The sequence below is a fragment of the Drosophila mauritiana genome, chromosome 3R (assembly GCF_004382145.1).
Source record: "Drosophila mauritiana strain mau12 chromosome 3R, ASM438214v1, whole genome shotgun sequence".
In the NCBI taxonomy this organism is placed as follows: domain Eukaryota; kingdom Metazoa; phylum Arthropoda; class Insecta; order Diptera; family Drosophilidae; genus Drosophila; species Drosophila mauritiana.
The window spans coordinates 6,728,027-6,753,104 of NC_046670.1; the positions used below are offsets into that span (position 1 = coordinate 6,728,027).

General features: G+C 44.3%; 2 protein-coding genes across 11 annotated transcripts in view; one reads left to right on the top strand and one right to left on the bottom strand.

Moving 5' to 3' along the window:
- The first annotated feature begins 244 nt into the window (after window positions 1-244).
- LOC117145836 lies at window positions 245-998 on the top strand. The gene is made up of 2 exons (XM_033311636.1): window positions 245-418; window positions 480-998. The coding sequence occupies exons 1-2, from the start codon at window positions 245-247 to the stop codon at window positions 996-998; spliced, it is 693 nt and encodes a 230-aa protein (XP_033167527.1).
- A 1,387-nt stretch (window positions 999-2,385) lies between these two features.
- The window catches only part of LOC117145447 (putative transcription factor capicua), a 43,995-nt gene continuing 21,302 nt past the window's right edge, over window positions 2,386-25,078 (bottom strand). For 2 of the 10 annotated variants that reach the window (XM_033311106.1, XM_033311107.1), the window contains exons 3-19: window positions 16,012-17,235; window positions 15,804-15,944; window positions 15,000-15,700; window positions 14,612-14,836; window positions 14,117-14,241; window positions 10,844-11,635; window positions 9,372-10,669; window positions 9,074-9,290; window positions 8,700-8,999; window positions 6,661-6,809; window positions 6,183-6,597; window positions 5,788-6,112; window positions 5,566-5,732; window positions 5,404-5,496; window positions 5,070-5,269; window positions 4,810-5,005; window positions 2,386-4,586 (exon numbers count right to left, since the gene is read on the bottom strand). In XM_033311106.1, coding sequence (XP_033166997.1) covers window positions 4,507-4,586; window positions 4,810-5,005; window positions 5,070-5,269; window positions 5,404-5,496; window positions 5,566-5,732; window positions 5,788-6,112; window positions 6,183-6,597; window positions 6,661-6,809; window positions 8,700-8,999; window positions 9,074-9,290; window positions 9,372-10,669; window positions 10,844-11,635; window positions 14,117-14,241; window positions 14,612-14,836; window positions 15,000-15,700; window positions 15,804-15,944; window positions 16,012-17,100 — 6,513 coding nt within the window. In that variant the 5' untranslated portion in view covers window positions 17,101-17,235 and the 3' untranslated portion in view covers window positions 2,386-4,506. Of the gene's footprint in view, window positions 4,614-4,809; window positions 5,006-5,069; window positions 5,270-5,403; window positions 5,497-5,565; window positions 5,733-5,787; window positions 6,113-6,182; window positions 6,598-6,660; window positions 8,097-8,699; window positions 9,000-9,073; window positions 9,291-9,371; window positions 10,670-10,843; window positions 11,636-11,732; window positions 11,991-14,116; window positions 14,242-14,611; window positions 14,837-14,999; window positions 15,701-15,803; window positions 15,945-16,011; window positions 17,236-25,078 lie in introns of those variants that run through there. The other 8 variants (XM_033311112.1, XM_033311109.1, XM_033311108.1 and 5 more) reach the window with 8 other exon arrangements.

Here is a 25,078-nt window from a genome sequence, read left to right on the forward strand (position 1 = left end):
GCTGCTTAGATGTGTCATATGTGTTTTCGCACTTTCCAGGTCAGATAGAAGGAATTCTCCCAAATTTTAACTACCAATAACCATAAACGAAATTAAGATTATGAGCCGATAAGATGCATTCACGGTTATTGGGCGAAAAATCAAAAACAAACATAAACTGCCCGGCAACTGATAAGGTTTGGCAATATGGAACTATATAAGGCCACGACCATTTCGTTTTGGCCACAAAGAAAGTGAAATCAATATGAATACCTATAAGTTTATCCTGTTTCTTAGCATGGGTTTTTTAAACCAGATGGGTGAACTAGAGGGCCATGGTATGATGTTAAGTCCAACCGGAAGATCCTCGCGATGGCGCTACGATAACTCGGCGCCAACAAACTACGATGACAATGCATTATATTGCGGTGGATTTTGGGTAGGAGTGCCATTTAAAAAATCTGAATGCAGTTCATTTAATGATGTTCTTAACCCAATAGAAACAAACCGAAAATGACGGCAAATGTGGACTTTGCGGAGATGATTGGAGCTTGGAGCAGCCGCGACCCAATGAGCTGGGTGGAAAATATGGCAGTGGAGTGATTGTAAAGAGTTTTGCCGGCGTAGCTGAAGCGGAAATCAATGTTAAGATCACAGCCAATCATCTGGGCTACTTCCGCTTCCACATCTGCGATTTGGACGAAAATGGCAGCGAGTCGGAGGATTGCTTTAACCAATATCCTTTGAACTTCACCGACGGTAGCCAGAAGTACTACATCAACACCACCACCGGCGATATCCCAGTAACCGTGAAACTGCCCAGCGATCTCAACTGCATTCACTGCGTTTTGCGCTGGACCTACACGGCGGGAAATAATTGGGGTGTTTGTGAGGATGGAACGGGCGCCATGGGCTGTGGGGCGCAGGAAACCTTTATTAACTGCGCTGATATCAGTGTACTATCCTCAGTGAGAAGCATATTCCAGGAGGTGCCCGAGGAGGTGGCGGAATCGAAGTGAAGTGGTTATCATCAGAGGTTGCCAATCGAACAATACTGCTAGTCCCAATAAATTATGTAACTTATTTATTTCTAATTGTGCCAAATTGTGCATCAACAATACGATTTTGTTTTAAGAACCCTATGCTTATATATCCTAAAAAGCTAAAAGGTTATTTTATTACCTCAATTTAAGTATTGATTAAACAATACTTGATAAAAATTCACCTCAAAATGACTTTGAAATTGTATAAAGTTCACTTTGAAAATGCGACATTAATAGTTAAGTATTTACGAACAACCATAAATAAAGACCATTCCAAAAATTATGAATGTTTATTTCTCTTTTATTCAATAAATTAATCGTCGTATATATTTTTTATACATATATATGAGTGTGTTTTGAGTGTGTGTGTGTGGATTGTTGGTGATGACCGTTTGTCTTCGAGGTGCAGGGCCCCGCACTTCCTCCTCCTAAGATGGATCCTACTAATTTTAAATTCTTGATACTGAAAGCCCTGTCTTAGACGTGTTCTTAACGATCGGATGAGATTTGCACGGTTCAGTGCTTAAATATTTGTTGTTTTTAAGCTATCCTGTTTATGTTCGTATTTGTATCTTGTATGTTATTTTAATATTCGTAATTTGTCTTAAGTGTTTCGTGGCTTACAAAATATGTTTCACATTAACTGGCTTATTAGTTAACTTCACAAATAAGTTGTATATATATATGCATTCTTTTGTTTATATTTTACAAAGCCTTCAAAAGTCAATTGCAAATGATAAGTCGGTAAATTCACTACAAAACTCAAAAGTCGCGTTTTCAGAATATCTCTTGGTTTCCATTTACCTTTTAACAATTAACTAAACAAACCGCAAACAACAAGTGTGTAACCTCGATTGCCACTAATGATGCCATCAATCCGATGTATTTCGATATATATTTAGCTCTATGTTTTGAGGAGAGTTCAGATACGGCTGGAAATGCCCTCCTCGATTAAAAACTATAAAAAACACACTCTCCATTATCGTCAAAATGTGCGAATCGCTCACAACTGAATTACAAGTGTTTTAGCCCTTTTTGGGCTTTGTTTCTAAATCACCATCGTTTAAAAGCATTTTAAAATACAGTGGTTGCACTTCGAGAAAAATAGATGTATATTTATATATATATTAATGTGGGGGAGGAGTTCCTTCGCTTCTCTACCAAATATTTTGTTATAAAAGCACCTTATAAATTTTACACGTACTCGCAAAGTTTACCCACTTGCCTCGTTTGTATAAATAGCTAAATAGTTCATCTTTCATTTTTACTTTGTTCAAAAATTGTTTTTAACATTATACAACACTATCTGTATTTTTGTTTTCTTTGTAATACCTGAATTTTAGAATTTTGTATCCGAAACGCCTTTTTTGTTGTGTTTTTTTTTGCTGACTGAGTTTGTTCCATTTTTGTTCTCTTTCTTGTAATTGCCAAAAGGTTTTTCAGTATTTCCTGTCATTAATTTCCTTAGTCCGAAATGCTGGTTGCCAAAAATGTTCGTTGTTGTATCAGTTATACATTTTTCAAACGTTTTCGAACTTGAGGTCGAAAAGCCTGTGTTTTGCTCTAACTTGACCTAATTGACAAACATTTTTACTTAGCTTCTTGAGGGAGGGTTCAATATTTAAGTATGGTTGTAGTATTTAGCTTTGTCATTGGCACAAGTTTGCTTGCTGAGGGGAGAAGTTCAGGAGTTTGTGGAAATGAAAGTAAAACTTCAGTGTGCTCTACTACAATTAAGTTCACACGTTGGCTCAAATATGCTTATAAACTTGGTTTTATTTTTGTTTTTATTTGTATTTTTTAACATTAACACGCTACAGTTTACGGCCATTCGCTTTTTATCATATAAAATTTCGTTTGTTCACTAATTAATACACATAACTAATAGGTATTTAAAAATTATCGTCATAAAGAAACTATAATTAAATTATTATTAAACACGAAACTAAAAAAAATATAAACGACTACGTGAGTTGATTTTAAATTTTATAAATTTGTTGATTTTGTATCTTTCTGGCTAATTTCTCTTTTTATTGCAGCGTCCAGCTTGAATGAACGACATTCATATTAATTCACGTGTTGTTTTTGATGATTTTATTTATTGCATATTTTAAATGATTGTAATAACTATAAGGTGTTTATTTATACTATAACTTTTTGCGTTTCTAGATTATTTTTGTGTACTTTGAGTGTATATGATTTATTTTTTAATTTTCGAAATTCTTGTAACTGTTGCTTCTTCGGAAAAGAAAACACATAGTGAGACTGAAAATATTGGAAGAAAGTTTTGACAAAGTTCTTAAACTAAAATTATTTAAACACATAAATCAGCGACAACATTTAATAATAAACAACTCACAAAGAACAGAATTTTGCATATGAATAAAATGCAGTCCATACTTAAAACATTAATTTACAATTAAATTTAATCGAACCGAAATGGTAAACAATATTAAATAGTATATTGCAGCAACAGTGGAAGACAGTTAGTTCTCTCATTCTCTCTCTTGTTTGTATTCTTTCAATCGTCGGTAATAAGTTTTTTGAATTATTTTCTTTTTAGAGTTTATTTTTCGGTATGTGTACAATTTAAAAACAGGCTAGACTAAAATAAAAATATATATATAAATTATAATTCAATTAGACAACAGTGTAAAAAGCCAATTCAAGGAAATGTACATACAATTTAAAAAGGTTCGCGTGTTGCATAAACTTTGAGAACAAAAGCAAACAGTTTAAAAGCGCTTGGATGTGTGCGATTGGGTGTTAGTTTGGGGGTTTTGTGGGGATTTGTTCTCGTTAAAAATGTTATGACTAAATATACAATACAACTACAGTGTTTATTTCAAGTTTCTTACTGTTTGATTTATACAATTCTTTGCTTGTGCTTGATACACTTCAAAATTAATGTGCAATTTAAGTTAAAGCTTAACTTCTATTTCCGTAGTTCTTTCTTTGCTCTTCCAATTTGTTGGTTGCAGTTTTGCCTGTAAATTAAAACCTAAGCCTTTACGCGGGGATTATACAATGTTTCGATTATGTATGTTTTCTATGTATGTATGTATGTACTTCATATGTGCTTCAAAAGTTCAAATTTTCATCAAAATTTCTACCTCTCCCGATTTATTAAGCTGCTTAATAAATTCATTTGTAATCAGTTTCTCCACTCGACTCACAAATTACGTTGCTTGGTACATATTTCGTATGCCTATTGTAATTAAAAATTTGTAATTTTCTCTATTTTCTGTATGTTGCTTCCTCGCTATTAGCAGTTAATAATAAAAACTAGTTAACCACGCATCTGATGCATGAGCGTATGCTAAGTGTGAGCTTTGTTGCATATCCGTTTCGTTTTGTGAGTCTGCGTTGCTGCAATTGTTGTTGTCGATTCGTTTACTATGCTTAAGTAATTTTGTCACTTGCAGCAAACAATCTGTTGTCCTGTCCTGTCCCCGCCGAACTCCTCGTCCTTGTCCACGCCCCGTTACTTGTACTTCGCATCAGATTCAGTGGCTTTGGTGGCGGAATGGGGCTGCTGCTCGGAGTGCTGTTGCTGGTGGCCACCTGTTGTTCAGTAATATTGAAAAACATCTGTACAATGTTTTCGTTGGGAAATGGAAACCAAATTAAAATTAAACTTAAAACAGATATTTTTAACATAAAAACCAATATGTAACAAACGCAGAAAATGTTTAGCTATATCCGAAACACGTATAGCTTTCTAAAGTGAAGTATATTCGATTTTGAATCTAGAGACGCGTCAAGATAGAAAATTTCTTCTAATTACCTGCCGCACTGGTGGCCTGCATATTCAAGCTGGTGCTACTGGCACTCAATGTGGTCGACGACGAGTTGGAGTCAGACGGCGTGTTGGGGCCCGCCGAGTGTGGAGTGCAAGATGCTTGGCCCAGCAGCTTCTGGCGCACCTCCCGAATCTTCAGCTGCAGATCTTGCTTGCGCGGAAAGACATCGCTGTGCTTAGACTGTAGATAAGAATTGGCATAATTTGTATGAGTTAAAGAACTGAAAAACGTGCGGACAACTTACCTGAAAGGCCATGGTGGCCTGGGCAGTGGGAAAGTTACCGTGCTCGGCAAACAACTGCAGGACCAGGCTGCGACGCGTCTCCAGGACCTTGCGGTGTCCTTTCTCACTGGCATCGGACCGAGCGCTTTGTAGCGGTGTCTTTGGCGTCCTGGGTGAGCGGCCCGTTTGGTCAGAGCTCTCCAGTTCTGCAAGGCGTTCGTCTTCATTAGGTATTTGAAAATAAAGGTAAAGGTATAAATCAAACTCTTTCAAACGGGTTCCCCTTAACATAAATCAGGGTCTAAAAAACTGTTCGTATCACTGACTAGAACATTAACAGTTGAATTAAGCTTACCCTTTAGCTCGTTGTTAAAGTCCGGACCAAAGAATCGCTGGGTGGTCGTAGGCGGTGCCGATGCTGGTTCGTCAATGGAGTCGTCCTCGCACACTGGACCATATAGAGAATATGTCAGTCGTAGAACATTGCGTTAACCTTGTTATCCAATTTAAAACTTACTTAGCTTCTGAACCGGCGGTGGAGCCGTGTTCTTCTTGCGGTAATTCGTGCCGTAGACGCGTGGCGATGAGGGCACCGCAATGGCACTGGGCGACTGGCAATCCTCAGGCTGGAACTGCGGCAGGGCCTTGTACTTCTTCTCGAAATCTACCTGCTTGAGCACACTGCTGTGAATGCATAGGCGTTAAAAAATGAATCTTATGAGAATTGTTATATTCTTACTTATTCATCTCATCGTTCTTCTTTTTTAGGGCCGCTGCCGTTGATCCTGGAGCACTTTTCATCGGTGACTTGGGCTGCTGATTTATGTTACTGTTGCTGCTGCTGGTTGTCGGCGTCAGTGGCAGTTGCTCATCACTGTTTGGTGTTGTCGTCGAGGACGTGGGCGTGGGCAGGGCCGAGCTAAGGTTGCTGCTGTTCACGTGGCCTATGATGGGCGATGAGGATTCCATCATTGTGGGTGAGTGCAGCTTGCGACTTATGTGCTGTCCATTGCTGGCCCCCAGGTTACCCCCAAAGGACACATTGCTCTCTGATTTGCTTTGAGCTGAAAGATTTTTACAAGATGGTTAGTCTTTGCATCGAAATTACAACGTGATCCTCCCGAGATTACTTACATAGATTCTTCCGCCTCTGCAGTGGAGCTCGACCCAACTGCGCAGGAGTGGGTGCCAAAATAAACTGCTGTCCATCCGCGTCTATGTCGCTCTCATCCCCACCGCTTGCCGCTGCTGATGCACATCCACTCATTCCTCCATCCATGCCTCGCTCCGGTGGCGCACTCATGAGATATGTGGCCGACTTTGGGGTAGATGGCATCGATTTGTACGAGGGCGATCTAGCCGGTGGTTCGGCACTATGGCTGGGCGGGTATCCGTGCAGCAGCATCGTGGGTTGCGCACTCACGGGCGGCGGCAGGGAAGACAGGCCATTGTGGTTCCTCAAAGTGTAACCTCCTGGCGCGAAGGCATCCAGCTGCAAGTGCTCCAGGCTGGGAGTGCCCGGTTGGTGGGAGCGCTGCAGCAACGTATACTGAAAACCATGTAATGCTTATTATTCAAGAGCTGACTACCAGTGAGTATTTAAGTTTCTTACCGGATGACCCATGGCGAAGAACATCTTCTGACTGGCTGGACCGCCTCCCATGATCTGAGCAGGCGCCGATGCTGGAGGTGTGGCAATGTTGGCCGCATGCCCCAATCCCATGCCCGCTGGCGACGATGGCACACACGCCTGGTGGGCAGCTGCGGAACAAGATGTGGAATTGGATGATGAAGAAGGTATTGTGGTTGAGTTTATCATGACAATGCTGGAGCCACTGGTGGGCACAGGAGCAGCTGATGCTGCTGTGATGGTTATATCGCTGGCATTACTACTACTATGATTTGTTGCCGCCGACGACTTTGTCATCACGGTAAGAGTTGCTCCTGCTTGACTAGTAACCGCTGCTCCAGCTGCCGTGGAGGTTGCCGTGGCCGCTGTCAGGATACGAGCATTGGCTGGCAATGTGATCTTGTTACAGGCATTAATACTGATGAAGGACACTGGTCGAAGGGTAGTCGCTCCCGACACGGGTGTTGCTGCGTTGCCAGCAACGTGCTGCTGATTGTACGCATTGACATCGGTGATTAGCAGCATTGTCGCCGGTTGGGATGTGGTAACATGCTCCTTGCCCGCTACCTTTGGATTTTCCTGTCTTTCGCCGTCCCCTTCATCTTCCTCCTCCTCTTCATCCTGGCCATGCAACGTGTCTAGGACCAAAGCGTCGTAAAGGATCGCTGCTCGTCCTGTGCCTTTATGGCTTCCGCCGAGTTCGGCGCCTTCTTGGAGCGTCAACAATTTTCGTATGATTGGCGTGGCATTGTTGTTAGTATTGCATGATATTGTTGTTGTGGTTGTTGGTTGGTGTTGTGTTGGAAAATTGGAAAATTTATTAGGGGCTTCGTTATTGGCTGGGTTGGATGATGATGCTGATAATGTGGATGTTGTGACGGTGGCAATCACTGGTGAACCCTGAACCTTCTGCTTGAAAAACAACGGTGGCGGAGTGTTGTGAGGATGTGAATGTGGGTGTTGTTGCGTTCGTATGATGGTGAAGTGATTGATGGTGGGCGTGGGCACGCGGGTGATGACCGTCGGCGGAGTTTCCCCGCGACGCTGGTGCAGATGCTTCAACTGCTGGTGCGGGGAGTTCGAAGGCTGCAGCGGCGTCAAGGATCGCACTATGGTGAACTGCTTGCGCTTGATGGGGGTCACTATGGTGGCCACAGGCGGTGGCGTGGGGGTGGGCGTTATAACGACCTTAGGCATTGCATATGGAACAAGGTCGTCAAATCCAGCCCTGGCATTCACACTGGCCAACTCCTGCATGAACTGCTCATCATCCTCGTCGTCTTCGTCGTCGTCCTCCTCGTCTTCGTCCTCCTCCTCGACCTCATCTCGCTCCTGATCATCCAAGACCGCCTTATCCTTTTCGCTACTCTCCCCCGACTTTGGACCCTGTGTACAGTCTTCCCTATCCGCTTCTTCATCTGGGATCGATTGATTTTGTTATGGGTGAGGTGACACAAATGACAACGCGACAAACGAAGATCAATAGTGGGGTGTGTTAATTGTGTGTGAGATAGAAGTGAAAGAAACAGAGAGAAAGATGTTATGTTATGCAGAAAGCTTTTGATTGAAAAACTTTGCAGATGAGCTTGCGAATGGTAAATGAAGAGTGGGTCTTGGGCGTGAGGCGATCTATGCTCGTGCTGGGAATGTTCCAATTTTATGTACTCGAAATTCATTTTTGGCACATCAACTTAAGCCAAAATACTAGTTAAATAAAATCATACGGCGACAACAAATCATAGTGGAAATAATGCCAGATCTAGCTAAATAAAATTAAATTGTTGAAATAAAATATACAAATAATATTTCCTAAATACAATAATTAACAAACATAATAGTGCGATTTTAAAACTGGTTATTAAGGATCTTTAAGACGGTTGTAAAGTAAAATACATACACATGTTAGCAGTTTATTTAGAGCGAATTTTACTATTTAATGGACTTTACAACTGTCTTAATGTTCCAAAACTACGTTCAAGTAAATTTACTTTGGCGAAGCCATCAAGGAACATGTCACTCACCTCTAAGATCCGTGGGACTGCGATGGGGATGATGCATCGGGTAGTGAAACTGCTTCTGACTCAAAGCCGTCGCCGTTGGCACATTGAAGTTGAAGATGGCACCGACGCTACCACAATTCTGCGGCGGAGCACTGACCACGCCCCCTCCGGCGGCGGATCCCGAACCATTGTTCAGCTTGTATGGCGATGGCGGTTCCTGTTTGATGTCCTCCTGCTTGATGTGTGCCTGCAGGGAGCCAGCGTCCTCCGGCTTGCCACCGCTGCCCTTGGGGCTGATGGGCATCGATTTGAAGGCGCCGCCTAAAGAGCAAAATTTGGGGTATCCTTCGATTAGCATGGAATTGCGTGTTGTAAATAAGCGGGTGTTTTCTCGCCTGTGGGTTGGAATGGTGTTACACCGATTGGGTTCTTGGGACTAGTGTACTGCGTGTAGATGGACATCTGGGTGTATGGCAGCATGTTGCTCTCCAGCACCGGATGTGCTTTGATAGCCTTCGGTTTGAGTGTGATCTCGCGCTCTCCTCCGCTGAGCGGCGGTGCGTTTATGGCCTGGCCATTCGCACCAGATGTATTGTGCTCCTCTGCCGAACGCTGCAAAATAATAAAATCCTCAGTTTAGTTTAATTCTTCGTTAGGGGAACCAAGTAAAAATAAAGTGTGCCATTAATTTACCTGATTGGCCTCTGGCTGCTGCTTGCGGTAGTCAAAGGGTGTGTCGTCCATGTCCGAGTCATTCACCCGCTCGCGGCAGTGCAGGTCAATCTTTTTCGCTGGCTGCTGTTGCTGCTCCTCCTCCACCACCAGCATCTGCTCGTCTTCGTCCGATGGCAACTCGTTCTTCATCAGCTTTCCGTTTCCGTTGCCCTTCATCGAGATCGTAGTTGGGGCCTCATCACAGGTGCTATTATAGTTGTCAATCGTCAGCGGTATTATATCGCCCTGCAAATCGGAGGACATGCCCTGACCACCGCAGCTGCCGCTGCCTCCTGGCGTTGAGGGGCACATATCGTGCTCCAAGGAATCGGAACCATCCACCGAGACCAGGCGCTGCTTAGCGTCACCTGTTCCGGCTGCTCCGCCCGCCTTTCCACCCGGCGTGGCTGTCGAGGTGGATGACTTGCGGCGATCTTTGGAGCACCACTTCCATTCCGGATGCAGCTTGAAGTGTGCATCCTTAACAGAGCTGGCCAGCTCATGATACTGAGCCTTCTGCTCTGGCTTCAGGGCGTACCACCACTCGCCCAGAATCTTGCTGACCGTACGGTTGTCCTGATTCGGATGCTTCTTGTGCACCATTTTCCGATGTTTCTTTGAGAAGATCATAAAAGCATTCATGGGTCTTCGGATTTTCTTGTTCGCCGGTTGCCCAGCTGCTGTTCCTGCCGCTCCGGCCTGCTGTTGCTGCTGCTGCTGCTGTTGCTGCAGGGCGCTCAACGATTGACTCCTCCGCTTGGCAGCCGATGTGGCTGGTGCACCTGCAGCTCCATCATCATGGCATTCCTCCAGCTTTCGTATGTTGCTGTTGTGGGTGGGCAGCCGCATAGCCACAGTTTGTTTCTTATTGTTGGCGCTGATCCCGGGCGTCGTGGTCTCAAACACATCATCGTCCAGCTGATCGTCCGGCTCCTCCTGCTGCTGCTGTTGCCTCTGGTTGGCAACTGCGGCCGCTGCCGCTGCCGCCGCCGCCTTGGCATCGTTCATTGAGCAGTTGAGTGGCTTGCCCGGCGAGCTTAGTGGGGCGGGCACAATCAGATGATTGTTGTTGTGGTTCAGCGGCATCTGGGGTGGCGACTGTTGCTGCTGCTGTAGTTGCTGCTGTTGTTGAAGCTGCTGATGTTGCTGCTGCTGTTGCATCATCACAACGTTGTAACTGCTTGCCGATGTGGTTAGGGTCGGAGTGACCGGAGCTGGCGACGCCTTGCTCATAGGCGTCATATGCGGCAACAGCTTGAACCAGGGCGTATTGTAGCCTACAAATATTGGAGGCAAAGGTTATTAAAAGGACACAATATTTATCTTTTCTACATTCAAATAAATAGAACCCTTTTGAATTAAATGGACTTTGTTATGCTATCGTGTGAGTGAGTAATGAACCAATAAATCTAAATTCTAACTCTTGTCACTAATGGCATAAATCAACTTACCGTTTTTTGCCAGCATCTTGTCCTGGCTCATTGAAGCCACTGATGCCGCTGTTGAGGTGGGCGTGTTGGGCTGATGAAATGAAACCGTTGTGGGTGGCAGCGGCACTGATAGCTGAGTGGCGTCCACGATTACGGGATGAAAAGTCTGTCCGCCGCTCACCACCACATGCGGATGTGGCTGCTGCTGGTGCTGCTGATGTTGCTGCTGGCTGCTTGAAATGCGTATAACGCTGGTGGCATGACCCACGCTGTTGTGGCTGCTGCTGCTGCCGCTGGTGGGTGGTGCCGATGGCGCTGGCAAACTGGCAGGTGGCGGTGGAGGCGGTTGGTGATGGTGGTGCTGCTGCTGCAGTGGGTGCTGCTGCGGCGGTGGGGCGTGCATCACCAGCGAAACGGGTGTCGTTTGCGGCGGCAGTGGTTGAGCGCCAACTGTTGATGTTCCTGCTGCCGAAGCTGCAACATGAGTATTGCCATTGCTGCCCACCTCCCAGATTTTGTTGTTGTTGTTGCTGCTGCTGGTGTTGTTGTTATTGCTGCTGCTGCTGGTGTTATTGGCATTGTAGAGCACCGGACTGGGTGTTGTTTTCCACTTGGAGTCGAGCGGTACGGCCACAGGTTGTTGCTGCTGTTGTTGTTGCTGCGACTGGTTGGCAATGGGTGTGAAAAAGTTCTGCCTATGAGTGGCGGACACATTCACCGGCGAGTGGGCAATGGCATTCAGAGGAGAAGCTCCGGCGTGGTTAACAGGTGAGGTGTAGGAGGGCGTGGCAGATCGGGAGCTGCTCAGAGATACTGAAAATAATGAAAGAATGGGATAAAATAAATACGGATTTCGAAAAGCACAGTGTCGGTAGGGGTTCGGTGATTCTTCGATCTTTTTTGGCATTACATAAGCACTGCAGATATAGTTTGGCCCCCAGCTCAAAGTCCTGGAACGCATTCATGACGTCCTTGCGCTCCTCTTGGGCATTTCCACGAAAATCTCTGTGGCTGGCCAACCGCTGCTTAAAATACACTTTTCTGCCTTCGTCGTCGTGTTGTAGTTGTCACATTCGCTTTGTCCGCTGCATTCGCATCGCTTTGCTTTTTCCGTTCTTGCTCTTCACTTATTTTTTGTGCTCTTGACAGTTCCCACTTTTCAGCATAAATGCGGCAATCGCCGATTCTTCGACGACGTTCTTTCCAAGGGCAGCGGCAGCGACGTCGGCAGCATAAATCGAGCGCCGCTCTCTCCTCGTTTCACGGCTCCAATCTCTTTTTTCTCTCTCTCTCTCTCACACTCTCCCTCGCGCTCGCCATGTTTGTTTACCTGCCCTGTCGGTGTGCAGCACGCGCTCGTGTGTGTGTGCGTGCCTGGCCGCTCTCAAGTGCATTTTTTTTGTTTAGGTAAAAAGGAATCAAAGGCACAGGGCAAATAACAAGAAAAAGAGCTGGATAAAAGAAAAGAATCTGTTGCGCTTCGCACGCAGCCTCTGCCGGCGTCGCAGCCACCGCTTTGTTTCGACTCAAGTGGCTCTGCCGCTGCGATCGCGACTTATTTTACCTTCTGCAGGTGCTTAGGAATGCGTTCGAACAGTGGCGTGGAAGAGGGGGGTCACAAACCCCCTTGGGTTACAGGGGTTATACATAGATTGATGCACAGTTTGATGCTTCTACGGGATATACGAATCATTCCGCAAATGGTATCGAATATCCCAAAAGTCTTTTCAATAGTTTGAAGGACAAATTTTTAAATTATTTGAAATCTTTACAGATTTTACATAAGAGAAGTGATACTTGGTTAGAAATATTAAACCGAAACAGATACTCTAAATGATACATAGAAGATACAATACAACTTGCTTAAATCGAAACACCAATCAAACTTACTAACAATCTGCGAATTTACAAACCATTGAAAACTATAACAGAACAATATAGATTAATGTTTCTGCCTCTACTACTATATAATCTAATAACATAAATAAGGTTTAATTTTTCTGACTACGCCACTGTCTCCCTTCGCCGCTGCGGCTGCGCAGTCGATGCGTCTGGCGTGTAAATCACGCTGCGGTCACACTCTCAAGTGGCCAGCGTGTGGGAGTGGGAGCGGGAGGGCAGATCTGTCGCTCTCTCCGGCGGACAATGGAACCCTTGATTCGTTTTCGGGATCGAAATTGGAATCGGACACGACCTTTGCGCCGCAGCAGCGACACCTTTCATGAAAAGCGGCGGCCAGGCGGACGGACAAACGACCTTTGTTAAGGTGTGTGAGAAATGGACAGGGGTCGGGAGGTTGGTGAGGAGAGGTGGAGGGAAAAAGAAAGAACTACGGCGCTGCCACAATAAAACTTTATGATATGCATTTTATGGTGAATTGGAAATGCATCGAACCAGAAAACAAGAGACGAAAAAGGTATCGGCCATCACGACTGGACCAAGTGCGCTAGCCTTTTCGTTAAATTAGGAAGAGAATCCGTATCTTAAAAAAGATCTGAAATCTCCAATTACTTGAGAGTCATCGTAATTAGAAAAAGAAGTCATAGAAAACATTTAACTATTATCATTATAAAAAATTTAAAAACATACATACTTCATTGCACTTTTAAATTTATGAAATTCGTCTGAGCCCGATAGCCTTTTGTGAAACTTTAATAGTTTCCTAGCAAGAAGTTCCTTTAATGTCCCACATTTTATTAATATTGATTATATTATCTGTGGGCTTAAGCTTCAGGAATAATAATGCTACACCAATAAACATTTATGCGTTGGTCAAATAAGCCTCTTTATGGGTACGAATTTACTCTTCAGAAGGAGCTTGACAAGCCTTTTACCTTAGGCCTGCATTTTATGGTCTTATAAACGAGACTTTTTTCAGTGCCTAAGAAATCCGGTTCTGAATGAAAGACCTTCGTGTCTTCTGCATTCCGAAGAAATACCTTAATGGGGGAGCTCTGTTGTGAAAGGGGAAGAGCGTTCCCCCAGCTAAGTAGGGTGCACAAAAGTTCTTCGGTCCCTAACCGAAATCAAAGAAATGTTTTCCACAAGCGCCGTGAAGAATACCTATCTGGCCTTGTCTCTCTAATTGCGTGAACCGAGATGGATTAACGGTTGAGCCGGCGCTGCATCACAGGCCGAAAAGGGACGGCACGAGGGCTGGGAAGGCCAGCCTTGAAATGAATTACTGCAAACTATGAATAAATTGTTTGAGCCGGGTTCCAGAACGGTGTCTTAAATGCTTTTATGACCAGATCGTAAAGAGTCAAGAGGTGTGATGGTGGCGTAGAGACTTACCCAGCATGACGGCCGCATCGGTCTCCTCCTGATCGTAGCGACCTTTGACCCGATAGTTGGGCGACGTCTCCGAGTCGCGAGAGGTGTCCTCATCGATCTGCGTCTTACTGCTCGATCGACTGTCACTAATAACAAGGAAACAAAATGGTTGCACAGGTGAGTTGATAATTATATAAAAGAGGTCAAAACAGTATTTAAGGGCATTTAAAAAAAATCCAATATTTGAAATTTTTCATTCTGTAAGTATTTAGTTTTGAAGAATATTATAGATGTTGTGACAACAACTTTCCATGGAAACTCATTTCAAATACATATTTGAAATGCATGTTCTTCTTTTGTTCCAAACACATCCAAACTCATACTATAATACTTTAAATTCCTTACATCTTACATTTGTAATTTTAAAATATCACGAGAAGTTGTCACTAATACAAAACTCATCCAAAACTAAAAATTCTTAAAAATAGTTGTATCCAGCGCAAAAATTGAGCTCACCTGAGCAGACGACCCGGTCCCGTGGACGAGGGCAGGGCACTGGTGTTGCCCTTCTGGTTGAGGTGCCGTGAGCAGTAGCCGCGCCGCTGAGATTCCTTGGTGCAGAGCATGCACAGGCGGCGCCACTGCTTCCCGTTGTACTTCTTCCGCACGCCGGACTCCGACTCCACGATGTCTCCCTTCTTGAAGCGGTGCGGCGTAGTGGCCTGAGATCTGTGGATGGCACTGCCGGTTTATTAGCAAGCGGTAAAGGATAGGGGAGAGGTTATAGCAAACAGACTGGAAATACCATGTGAGTAGTAGAGTTTTGGCAAGTCTTCGTTAATTACGAAATTTCTTGTGCCATGACTTTCCTATTTATCTCCCTAACTAAAAGATCTCCGCTCACCTTGGTGTTGCTGGATGAGATCGGGGTGTGAGCCTCTGGTCGAGAAGACTGGACGTGCTGCCGCGGCTCTGCATGCTGCTCCGCTTGCTGCAGGCGCTCATCTTCTCCGTGTCCAGGTCGCCGGCCGCTGGCGAGTATCCGATGCCGACCCTTTTGAGTTCATCGTCCGAGTCGTAGTCGTCGTAGCCCCGCGACGACTGCTGCTGCTGCTGCTGCTGCATCTTGAGGTGCTGCCCATTGCTGCACGGAGAGATCACGATGTCCGCCAGGCCGTTGTACTGCTGCGGATGCGACTGCGTCGCCTGGACCACTTGCTCCGATCCGTGGGAGGGGCCGGCGAGTGGGGGTCGCGTCTGGAAAGGCGACGTGGCCGTCGTCCGATAATACTCTTCTTGTTTCACCAGTTGCTGCTGCGCCTGCTGATGGGAGGACGTGGGTGGTGCCGTCGGCAGCTTGCCATCGGAGCGCGTGGCCACGAAGGTCAATGGCGCGCCGGTGGCCGCCTTCGGGTAAACGATATTGCCACTGGGCACGGCCATTGCCTCGCAAGCTGCTGCTCCTGCTCCCGCTGCCGACACCTTTCGCTTGGCACTGGATGCTGGAGCACTTGCTCCACCCGAGGGTGTCAGTTCGTTGAGCTCGTCCCACCAAGGCGGCTGCAGGAGCCGTAGATCGGCACGGCGCACAACCTTGGTGGTGGCCTGTAACAATGCAAGGTATTATAAGTTGGGAATTTCGTATAACAAAAAACTAATTATTATCAATTCGCAACTTAAAACTCAAAAGCAAGCTGAATGTCCTCACCATTTCATCGCCGATCAGTTGCACGCTGTATTGCTTCGTGGCCTGGTTGATGTCCGTAATGATGCCCTCTACGTAGACGAAGCTTCCGGAGCCACGACCTTCCACCCGCTGACGCACGCAGACACGGGCATCCAACGTAATCTAATCGAGAAAGGGGAAATGACCTTAGATGAAGGGCGACAAAAGAGACAGTATTCGGGATACTTACATCCGCCATAGGCGGGCTGGCATCGAGTATCACATGGTTACGACCCTGGTGCAACACATCCGTATATAGCAGTAATCCCAAGTCGGTGGAATCGAATTCCACGAGTATTGAGTCGGGAGACGCCTCCTGGGCGTGGCGTATTATCCCGGGTGCATAGTTATTCTGGATTTTGGCTAGGACACGCGTGTTGTTCCACTCGCTGAGATCGAGCAGGGATTGCTGCTGTTGCTGCTGCTGCTGGTGTTGTTCCTGTACATGTTGCTGATTGTTTGAGTTAAAGCTAAAACGTTGTTGTTGCTGTTGTTGCTGCTGCTGCTGTTGGTAGTAGACGGCGGTTGTGGGCGTGTGTGTGCGTTGTTGATGATTGATTGTGGCTGCGTGACTATTGTTGCCGCTGGCAACATGTTGCTTGTAAGTACTACCGCTGGCATGTTGCGGGGATGCAATGATAATACGTTGCGGCTGCTGCTGCTGCTGCTGCTTGATATCGCTGCTGCTGTGACTGCTGTTGTTGCTGCTACTGCTGCTGCTGTTGCTACTGTTGTTGCCGGCGCCTGCACCGCAACTCACGATCATGCGATGCTGCTGATTGCCGTTGGCCAGGCCATCGCCGTTGCCAGTTGTATCGGCGGGCTTCTGCTGCTTCTGCAGACTCACTTGCTGCTGCTGCTGGGGATGCTGCTCGGTCTTGTCCAGCTCGGCTGGATCGAACTTTCGCTTCTTGGGATGCTGCCGCGGCTGAGGTGGTTGCTGTTGCTGAGGTGTGCTGCAGGTTGCTGCAGTTGCGGTTGTTGTCTGTAGGTGCGGCTGGAACAGCACATGTTGCTGCTGCTGCTGCTGTTGGTGTTGCTGGTGCTGCTGCGTTGCTGTTGACTCGGCGGCTGCTGTTGTTGTTGCTGTTGGTATACCGGCGATCGTTGCTCCCGTTGCTGGTATCACCATTTTGTTGGCGGCAACTACAAATACTTGTTGCTGCTGCTGATGCTGTTGCTGCTGTTTGTTTGTTATGACATAAGTCTCGGCTGCGGCAATCGCGACTGCTGCTGCTCCATGTGTTGCTGTTGCAGTTGCATTGGCAGCGCTGAGCATCGTAGTTGTGGCAGCAACATGTGTGTGGCTTGTTCTCGGGGGGAGGAGTGGGTGCAGCAGCAGGGGTTGATTTTCCTTCGGCTTCCTGGAATTGGTGTTGCTACTGCAACGGCGGTGACATCAGCAGCATCCTTCCTGCAATCGAAGCGAAAGGCGAAAAAATTTGTTAATTGGGTTGACAACAGAAAACCATTAAAATCAACGACGACGCCGTTGTCGATGTCATTTCATAATTAGTGTAATCCGCATCCGGACAACCCTGACATCCTGCCCACGATCCACAGGACTCGCAGAAACTCTGGCGCCCGACGTCGGGCCATAAAATTCAATCTCGTCCAACTAGGGGTCTCTCTCTCCTTCTCTCAACGACAACGGAAACATTTTAATTTGCACAGACGTCCAGTGGTCTGGGCTGGCTTGTGGGCGGTGGGCGTGGCTGCAGCCGGCATTTAAAAAAAAGGGTAAAAATGAATATAAATGACACTTGAAACATTTTATGCCAAAGCCACACAGACTGACGGACGTACAGTTGCACAAAAAGTCAAAATCATGCGGCAACCACAAATACACCCGCACACAGAAAGAGGCGCAATTGTAGGTCCACTTGCAACAGCCTCGACTTTTTCAAACGGGGGCGAAAATATGGTGTATGCCAGGTTATGCCCTTAATGGCTTACACAACCACATGGCAATGAATACTTCCGAAGAAACTTCATCACCTCATTACGATTCATGCAGTAGCTTGTAAGGTTTATTGGCTATTATTATGCAATCCTAGTGATTCTGAACTAGTTTCCATCATTATTACGTGTTGTTACTCTATAGATGGGTTTATGTTTGACGAAACCCTAATTTCTATACTAAGTGAGGAAACTGCATTCTAATATGTAATAGTACACATATGAAAGTCAAGTAAAATACAATGTAAGAAGTTTAAAAGCCATATCTTAATCTGCCAACTGATAGAACATATAATATATCTCGTTCCCCAATTAATTTCACCCAAGCTTTATCATCTCAGTCCCATTTTTGCTCTCAATTCATCAGACGAAGCGGCCCACAAAAGTGTTGCATACTTCTGGGCATGATACGTATACGACCGTTAGGCAGAGTTGCCACATCTCGGTGGCAGCGACTGCAAATACGGCTTATCGCAGGAGCAACTCCTCCAATGCCATTTCCATTTTCAATTTGATCCCCGTCGTCTGCCATCCACAATCCGCATCCATCTACATCGCCCCATCTGTAGACCCAACTCAGGTCGGTTGTGTGTAGGCGTAATTGCGGGAAATGACTGCCACGCCCATTGTGGGCGAGCTCTTAAACCCATACACACGTACTATGCGATACCACCACCAATGCAGACGCACACGAATACAGTGGGAACGAAGCTAAATTGAAGCAACGTAGCAACCAGGAATGAATATAGAAATGAAGGGAAAAATGAAAAACCTGCAGCCTTGGCCATATTGTTGTTGCAGTTAGCAGTTGTTGCTGCTGCGCGGGACAAGTGCAATGATTGCTTTATTTTCCCTTTTCCCTCCCGCCCCCCCTCTTCCACCATCAACCAATTTTTTCCAGCTCGCTTTTCACTACTTTGCTTTTCATTACTGCGGCCAGGGCTTTCGCGCTTTCGGTTGCTAGGCTGCCATCAGCGACTTGCAATTGTTAGGAAAAATCCACAAGGGCGGCGGTGCAGAGGCGAGAAGAAGACGCTCAAAGGTGGCAGACACGGTGTCTGGTACAGTTGTTGGGGCAAGCGTGGAAAGTGCCAGCACACACTGAGACAAATCAGCCAGATGTTTGGCGGGAAACCGTACTGTAGGTGCACTAACTTAGCTTTATATAACAACACTTCTAAAATAGAGAAATATTACAAAAGCAATCCCATTCTTTGTAAGAAATAATGATTGAAGGTGATAAGTTTTGGCTGACTACAACCATTGTGCTCCTAAATTTCTTTCAGTGCCATTGACGGATTTTTGAGGAACCAAGAAAATTCTGCCTCAGTTGACGACTGAGCCTCAGGATCAGACTAAAAACTCGACTTGCGATTAGTTGGACACATGCTTACATGCACACACCATTACACCGTCAGCATGCTCCCCTTCCACACACGCACACACACTCATTCACATCCGCACAACACAGTGGCAAGCTTATGCACATATTTATAAAGCTTTTATGTAAATAACTGCATATCTTCTATATTTGTTCATGCGTTGCAGCATAGGGCGTGTGTGGGTGTGTTCTGGGTGCTTTTGTGTGTGTGCTCAGTCACAGAAAACGACATCAAGGGGTGGGGAGGGGGGTTAGCTTGCTACCGATGCGTGCCTAAGTAAATCTAACCATATCCAGTGCTCTTAACTTTATTTTGATGGCTGCGAGTCGGATCTTGTGTGCACTTTACAGCTTCCACCAACAGCCAGTAAAATATAAAAGTGATACTAGATTTTACGATAAACGAACGAGAATACTGCCGATCCTCAGATCACTAGGTATTAAAAATGTAAATTCAAACTGTACTGTACAATGTGCACAACTATATTGAATGGTTCTATCCAGATTTCCGAAATTGTTTTAAAAACACAGAAAAAATCTTTAATAGATCACTTCTTACAACAGTTGGTATCGGAATAATTATACGATTTTTTGTTACTTACTACTTAATAGGCATAATAAAGTTACAATGTTCCTATGAGCTACTAGAATATTAATACCCAATCAAAGTCTACTTCCATTGGTCAAAATAAACTGCTTTAGTAATACCTTTTAAAGGTATTACTAAATACCTTTAGGTAAATAAACGATTGTTATCCCTCATTGATGATTAACTTAGCTGTGAACGTTCATCTGTTCAATTGCCAGACAATGGGATTTCCTTGCAATTTAACTGGCATAAAATCTAAAACCTTGCAATGCAATGTGTGCATTATTACAGTTATCTGTTTATTGTAGTCCCCATTGCCAAAATTTCAGCAATTTTGTTTGTCATTTGTGTTTTAGCGTGTGGTTGGTTGGTGTGTAAGTGTGCAAGTGTGAGTGTGACTGTTTCCATCGCAATCATTTCTATCTGCATTGTCTTTATTGTTGCCATTGTTGCTTTTTATGATGTGGTTCAGCAACTGCATTTGGCATGCATGTCAATTTCTTGTGCTCTCATTGCACTTGGCTTTTGCTGTTATTGTTTTAGTTAGTTATTGTTGGCTGCTGTTGTTAATTGGCATACTCAGTTTTATGACGCAAACACACACGCAAACTATTGCTAATACTAATGCCTACACGATCGATCTCAATGCAGTCGTGCTAAATTGAATGCAAAACATGCGTGAGAACGAGACGACGACATGTGTTTGTGATATAGTAGAGTGCATTTTTTACACCGGAAATATTAATAACATGAATAACATTTCATGTGAAACGCAGCATAGGTAGAAGGTAGATTAGGCTCAAATATTATCCACGTTCAGTAAAATATATTTCGTTTTTTACTTTATTGAACTAGCATAATTAAAACTTGGAAACATTATTTTTTTCTCTGCAAATTTGTTATGGACATGGAGGAATCTAATTAGAGAGTTCCTTGAACCCTAACGGTCATTTGTTTTGGCGCCAAATCGAAAACGAAACGAAAAGTGTAGAACACACGAGCAACGAAGAAGAGAGCGAGCCGAAAAGTCCATGCAGAAAGTTAATCTCGCATTTACTACCTCTCTTTCCCGCACTCACTCAGTGTGTTACTCCCCTTTCGGTCTCTCGCTCCCTCCCGCACTCAATGCACTTAGCAACGGGACAAACGCAGCAACTGCGCTGCCAACGTCGCCGCCCGGCTGCTGCAATGTCAGTAACCCCACTCGAGCGAAAGAGCGAGAGGGAGTGAGAGCTATGGAAAGGGAGAATGAATGATAGTGGGGGAGTGCAGTTAGCGTTGTGAATTTGTTTGCTGTGATTTTTCTGTGCATATTTTTTCTGACATTTTTACGTTGTATTTTATGCTGTTGCCAACTCGTCAACAATCCTTCGCCCATTCCCCAAATCAACTGAAGCCAAAAACAAAAAAAGTGCGCTCTTAGTCATTCAAAGCATGCAACAACAAAATAATGCAGCAGCATCAAGTGAGAGTGAGTTGTGCGCAGGGAGCAGCTCCTCCCCATCACACTCTGTTCGCCCCGTCCCCCTCCACACACTATTTTTCACTCCAGGAAAAGCAGAGAACGAGAAACGCCGAATGCCGCTCATTTGCGTAGAGTAAATGCAAACAACTCGTGCATACGTCTTTCCTTCTTCCTCTCCCGCTCTTACACCGTCTTCAGCACTTACACACACTCATACACTCGAGCATGCGTACCCACACACGGCCACGCATGAATGCAATGCGCTGCAGCAGCAGCAGCGACAACAAGAACAAGAACAGTAGCCGCCCAGGAGGATTTTACATTGGCGCGTGTAACAGTGATACGCACCAGGGTCCACAAAAATAAAACATGTCTCTCTATCTTCCCACTTAAACTGAAAAATTTAATATTTTACAACACTTTCTGATAAATATAACTCATCGTTTTTTGATGTCTTAATTCATAACCGTGTATTGTTTTCCCTAAGGATAACGCTCGTAAGTATGCAATGAGAATTGGATTGCAACGATGCTTGGAAAATTTCATCACACAGACCCAGATTTAAAACCCATATGGATTTTTTATTTCAAAAACTGAAAATCATTGATGCATAATGAATTCTAATGAATCATTTTTAACTTTTTGCCTCCTACTTTAGATTCATAAAACATTTGATATGATTTTTTTTAGAAAAAACTATTGCTGACAAATCAAGATTGCGGTTTTAATAAGGCTTACTGAAGTCCATTAAAAGCCCTTGCCTCCACTATTTATACGAAGCCTACTCTTTTTCGTTTTGCATTACTTATCCCACTTTTGTGTCCCAGCCTGTGACCTCTACATATGCATATGTAGAGTCTATGTGTGTGCTTGTTTGTTTGTGTGTTTCTGCAGCCTTTACTCATTTTTAGCTTTTCGCTTTTGCATGGCGTAAATTATTTGTATGCGCTGTGCTTGAGCTTATGCGGCTGTTGTTGTTGCTGCCGCCGCTTTTGTTGTTGTTGCCGTTCCTGTTGTTGCAGTTGCACTATGAGGAACATAAGAATGCAGTGGAGAAGAATGAAAAAGGCTGATGCGAAAAGTTGGATGCCTGATGCTGCTGGGTGTTGAATGCTGACGAAGGGGCACTATCGTGTTCCTTCGCTCGTTCGTTGGGTTTTTCTCCACAGTAGTAAAGACGACGAGCCACGAACACTTGCGTGAGTGTGTGTGTGTGTGTGTGTGTGTGTATGTGCGTTGGGGACTCGAACTTCCCCATACAAGTGCAAGTGCCTACACCAACACCGTTGCAGCCTGCCCCTGGCAACACGAAGCGCGCGAAAATGTTGAAGCGGAGGAAAACGCCAGGGAGAGGCAGCAGACATTTCTTATTTTCCCTATTTTGTTTGCTTTTTTCCTTGGTCCCAACTGTTTCGCGGAGTAAAATTGTAATGTGGAGCAGCGCGGGCGACGACGACTGATTGCAGTGGGCAAACGATAAGATGACGGCGCGAGTAATGCAAAAAGGCGAAAAAAAACAAGGGACAGTGGTACCAAAGACACTAGAATAATTCTAGTGTCTTTGGTGGTACTTCATCAAGGCGACAGAAATCGTTTCTGCAACAGTTTCCTAGAGTAATTTCTATCTAATGTTTAAATTAGAATAGCAAAAATCGTTTTTTTTTAAATCAAGTATTAAACGGAATTGTATACTATTTTAATATTTATTTAATTATACTTCAATATTTTTAACCCAGATATTTCTATAAAAACGACTAAAAATTGTATATGGTAAGCTGGAGAGGTAAAAAAAATTGACCGGAAATAGGCAGTATAATCTTAAAATACACATATAATAAGTTGAAACAACACTATATAATTTTGGTTTTAAAGATTAAACTGTGGTCAACCTTAAGGGGACCCCACTGTAAGCCCGATTAGGGACCGCGATGGTGTGAGCTCTTCTTCGTCATATCTTGGCCATCAAGCTCAAGCAAATGAAAAATGTGAAAAATTAACTAAACGGAGAATACAACTTTAACGGTGGCCCGACGGGTTTACATCTTCTTGATTACAACAAAATACGACAAATAGGAGGCAACAACCAAATGGGGAAAATGCATTTTGGCGCCTTTGAGAAGCCACTGTACGTATGTATGTATGTACATATGTATTGCTCTTGCACATTTAGTTGCAGTCGCTTAATTGGCTTTAATGCAATTCGATTAATTTGCCAATTTTGCGAAAAGTTTCTGCCTGGGCCCACAGACTACCATAATTAAAATTGTTGCTGTGTCTAGCGCCACAGAAGTCAGCCCAAGAATTTTTCCTGGCCATCATCACCATCATGATTGCAGCCGCTAATGTTGTTGGCCGTTCTGTCGCCTTGTGTTTCCAGCTAATTGCAGTTAAGAAACAATTTAGTACTTAAAATACATTGCACTTCGACTGAAGGAATGAGTGTGTGTGTGTGTTTGTGTGTAGCGAAAGATCAGTGAACTTATCATTTCATGTGAAGTTTATATGCACTTGAGTGAGTGAGTACCGTTCGAGTTGTCTGCTTGACAATTTCCTATGTATTTAATCGATTTAAGAAAGGTCACAAAAACAAACCATACTCTAATAACCGATTATTTCATTCAATTGATAAATATTTGCTAGGAACTACTACCAGTTGAACTACATACTTCTAGATATTAATTACTACGAAAGTAATACAAAGTAATAAAAATATACAATATACAAGTTCCTTAAGAATGTAGCCAAAATAAGAACCGAACCATAAACAACTATTCCATTTCAAAATATTTTCAATGCAAACAGGGGAGGACTTCAATTGCACAAACCACAACAGCAGTTCTAAATAAATAAGCAATACGATGGAAACTCAAAGCCCCGTTGCAAAATATATTAAAATGTTGCCATCGTTTTGGTTGACAAACAATGACAGTCGCTGGTTGACGATCATGATCGTGATCATGATTAAATATGACAATGCAGAGCAGACGGCGCGATTCAGAAACGAGAATAGCAACAGGAGCCAAAGCCTGTTGAAAAGTATAGCGCATAAAATTTGCATTAAATCATTTCTTTTTTGCTGAACGTTTTTTCCTCCTTTCTGCCTCTTTGCCAGCCCCCCCATTCACTCCATCTTATTCAACCCTTTCTCGACTCAAACGTCAAACGGTAGCAAAGAGCCAACAAAGTGGAATGTGTTGCAAATTTCAATGCAATATGCCGCCGAAAGCGATAGGGATGTGCACTGGAAAAAAGCAGTGCCCAAAACTTGTCATTGTTATCTTTTAAATGCTTAGATAAACTTTCAAATCAATATTTTGGCATCTTGTAACATTTCATGTTTATAATTACTATTAATGATAACTTATTAATACGTTATATATGTTATTCAAATTCATTTAATTTTTCTGCCTATAGTATAGTGATAAGTAGAGCTAAGTACCTCTGGTGGGGGAGGGGCTGATCAGGCGCATGAGCAAAGAGTTAAGCTGGAAAAAAGTATAAAAATAAACAAAATAAAAAAAAATGTGCTCAAAAGAATAAACAGCCAAAGCTCTGTGCTCAATGGCCCGCTACTGTATGGAGATGGGTATGGGGATGGGGATGGAGATGGATTGCGGATGGAGCAAAAATAAAAAATATAAAAAATGGAAAGAACCCACGGGCATCGCATCGGCATCTCTCGTTCCGTTCGTGTCAATAGCTGTCGGTTGGCCACAAAGAAATTGGAACTGTGCCTAAGTCAGCCCGCCCGGCCGGCCTGAAACCGATTTTGTTTTTCCTACTTTTTGTTTATTTGTGTTGCCCCGCTGCCAGTGGGTTAAACGAAAATTTTATTTGGCTTAGAACGGCAACATTTCGGCGTG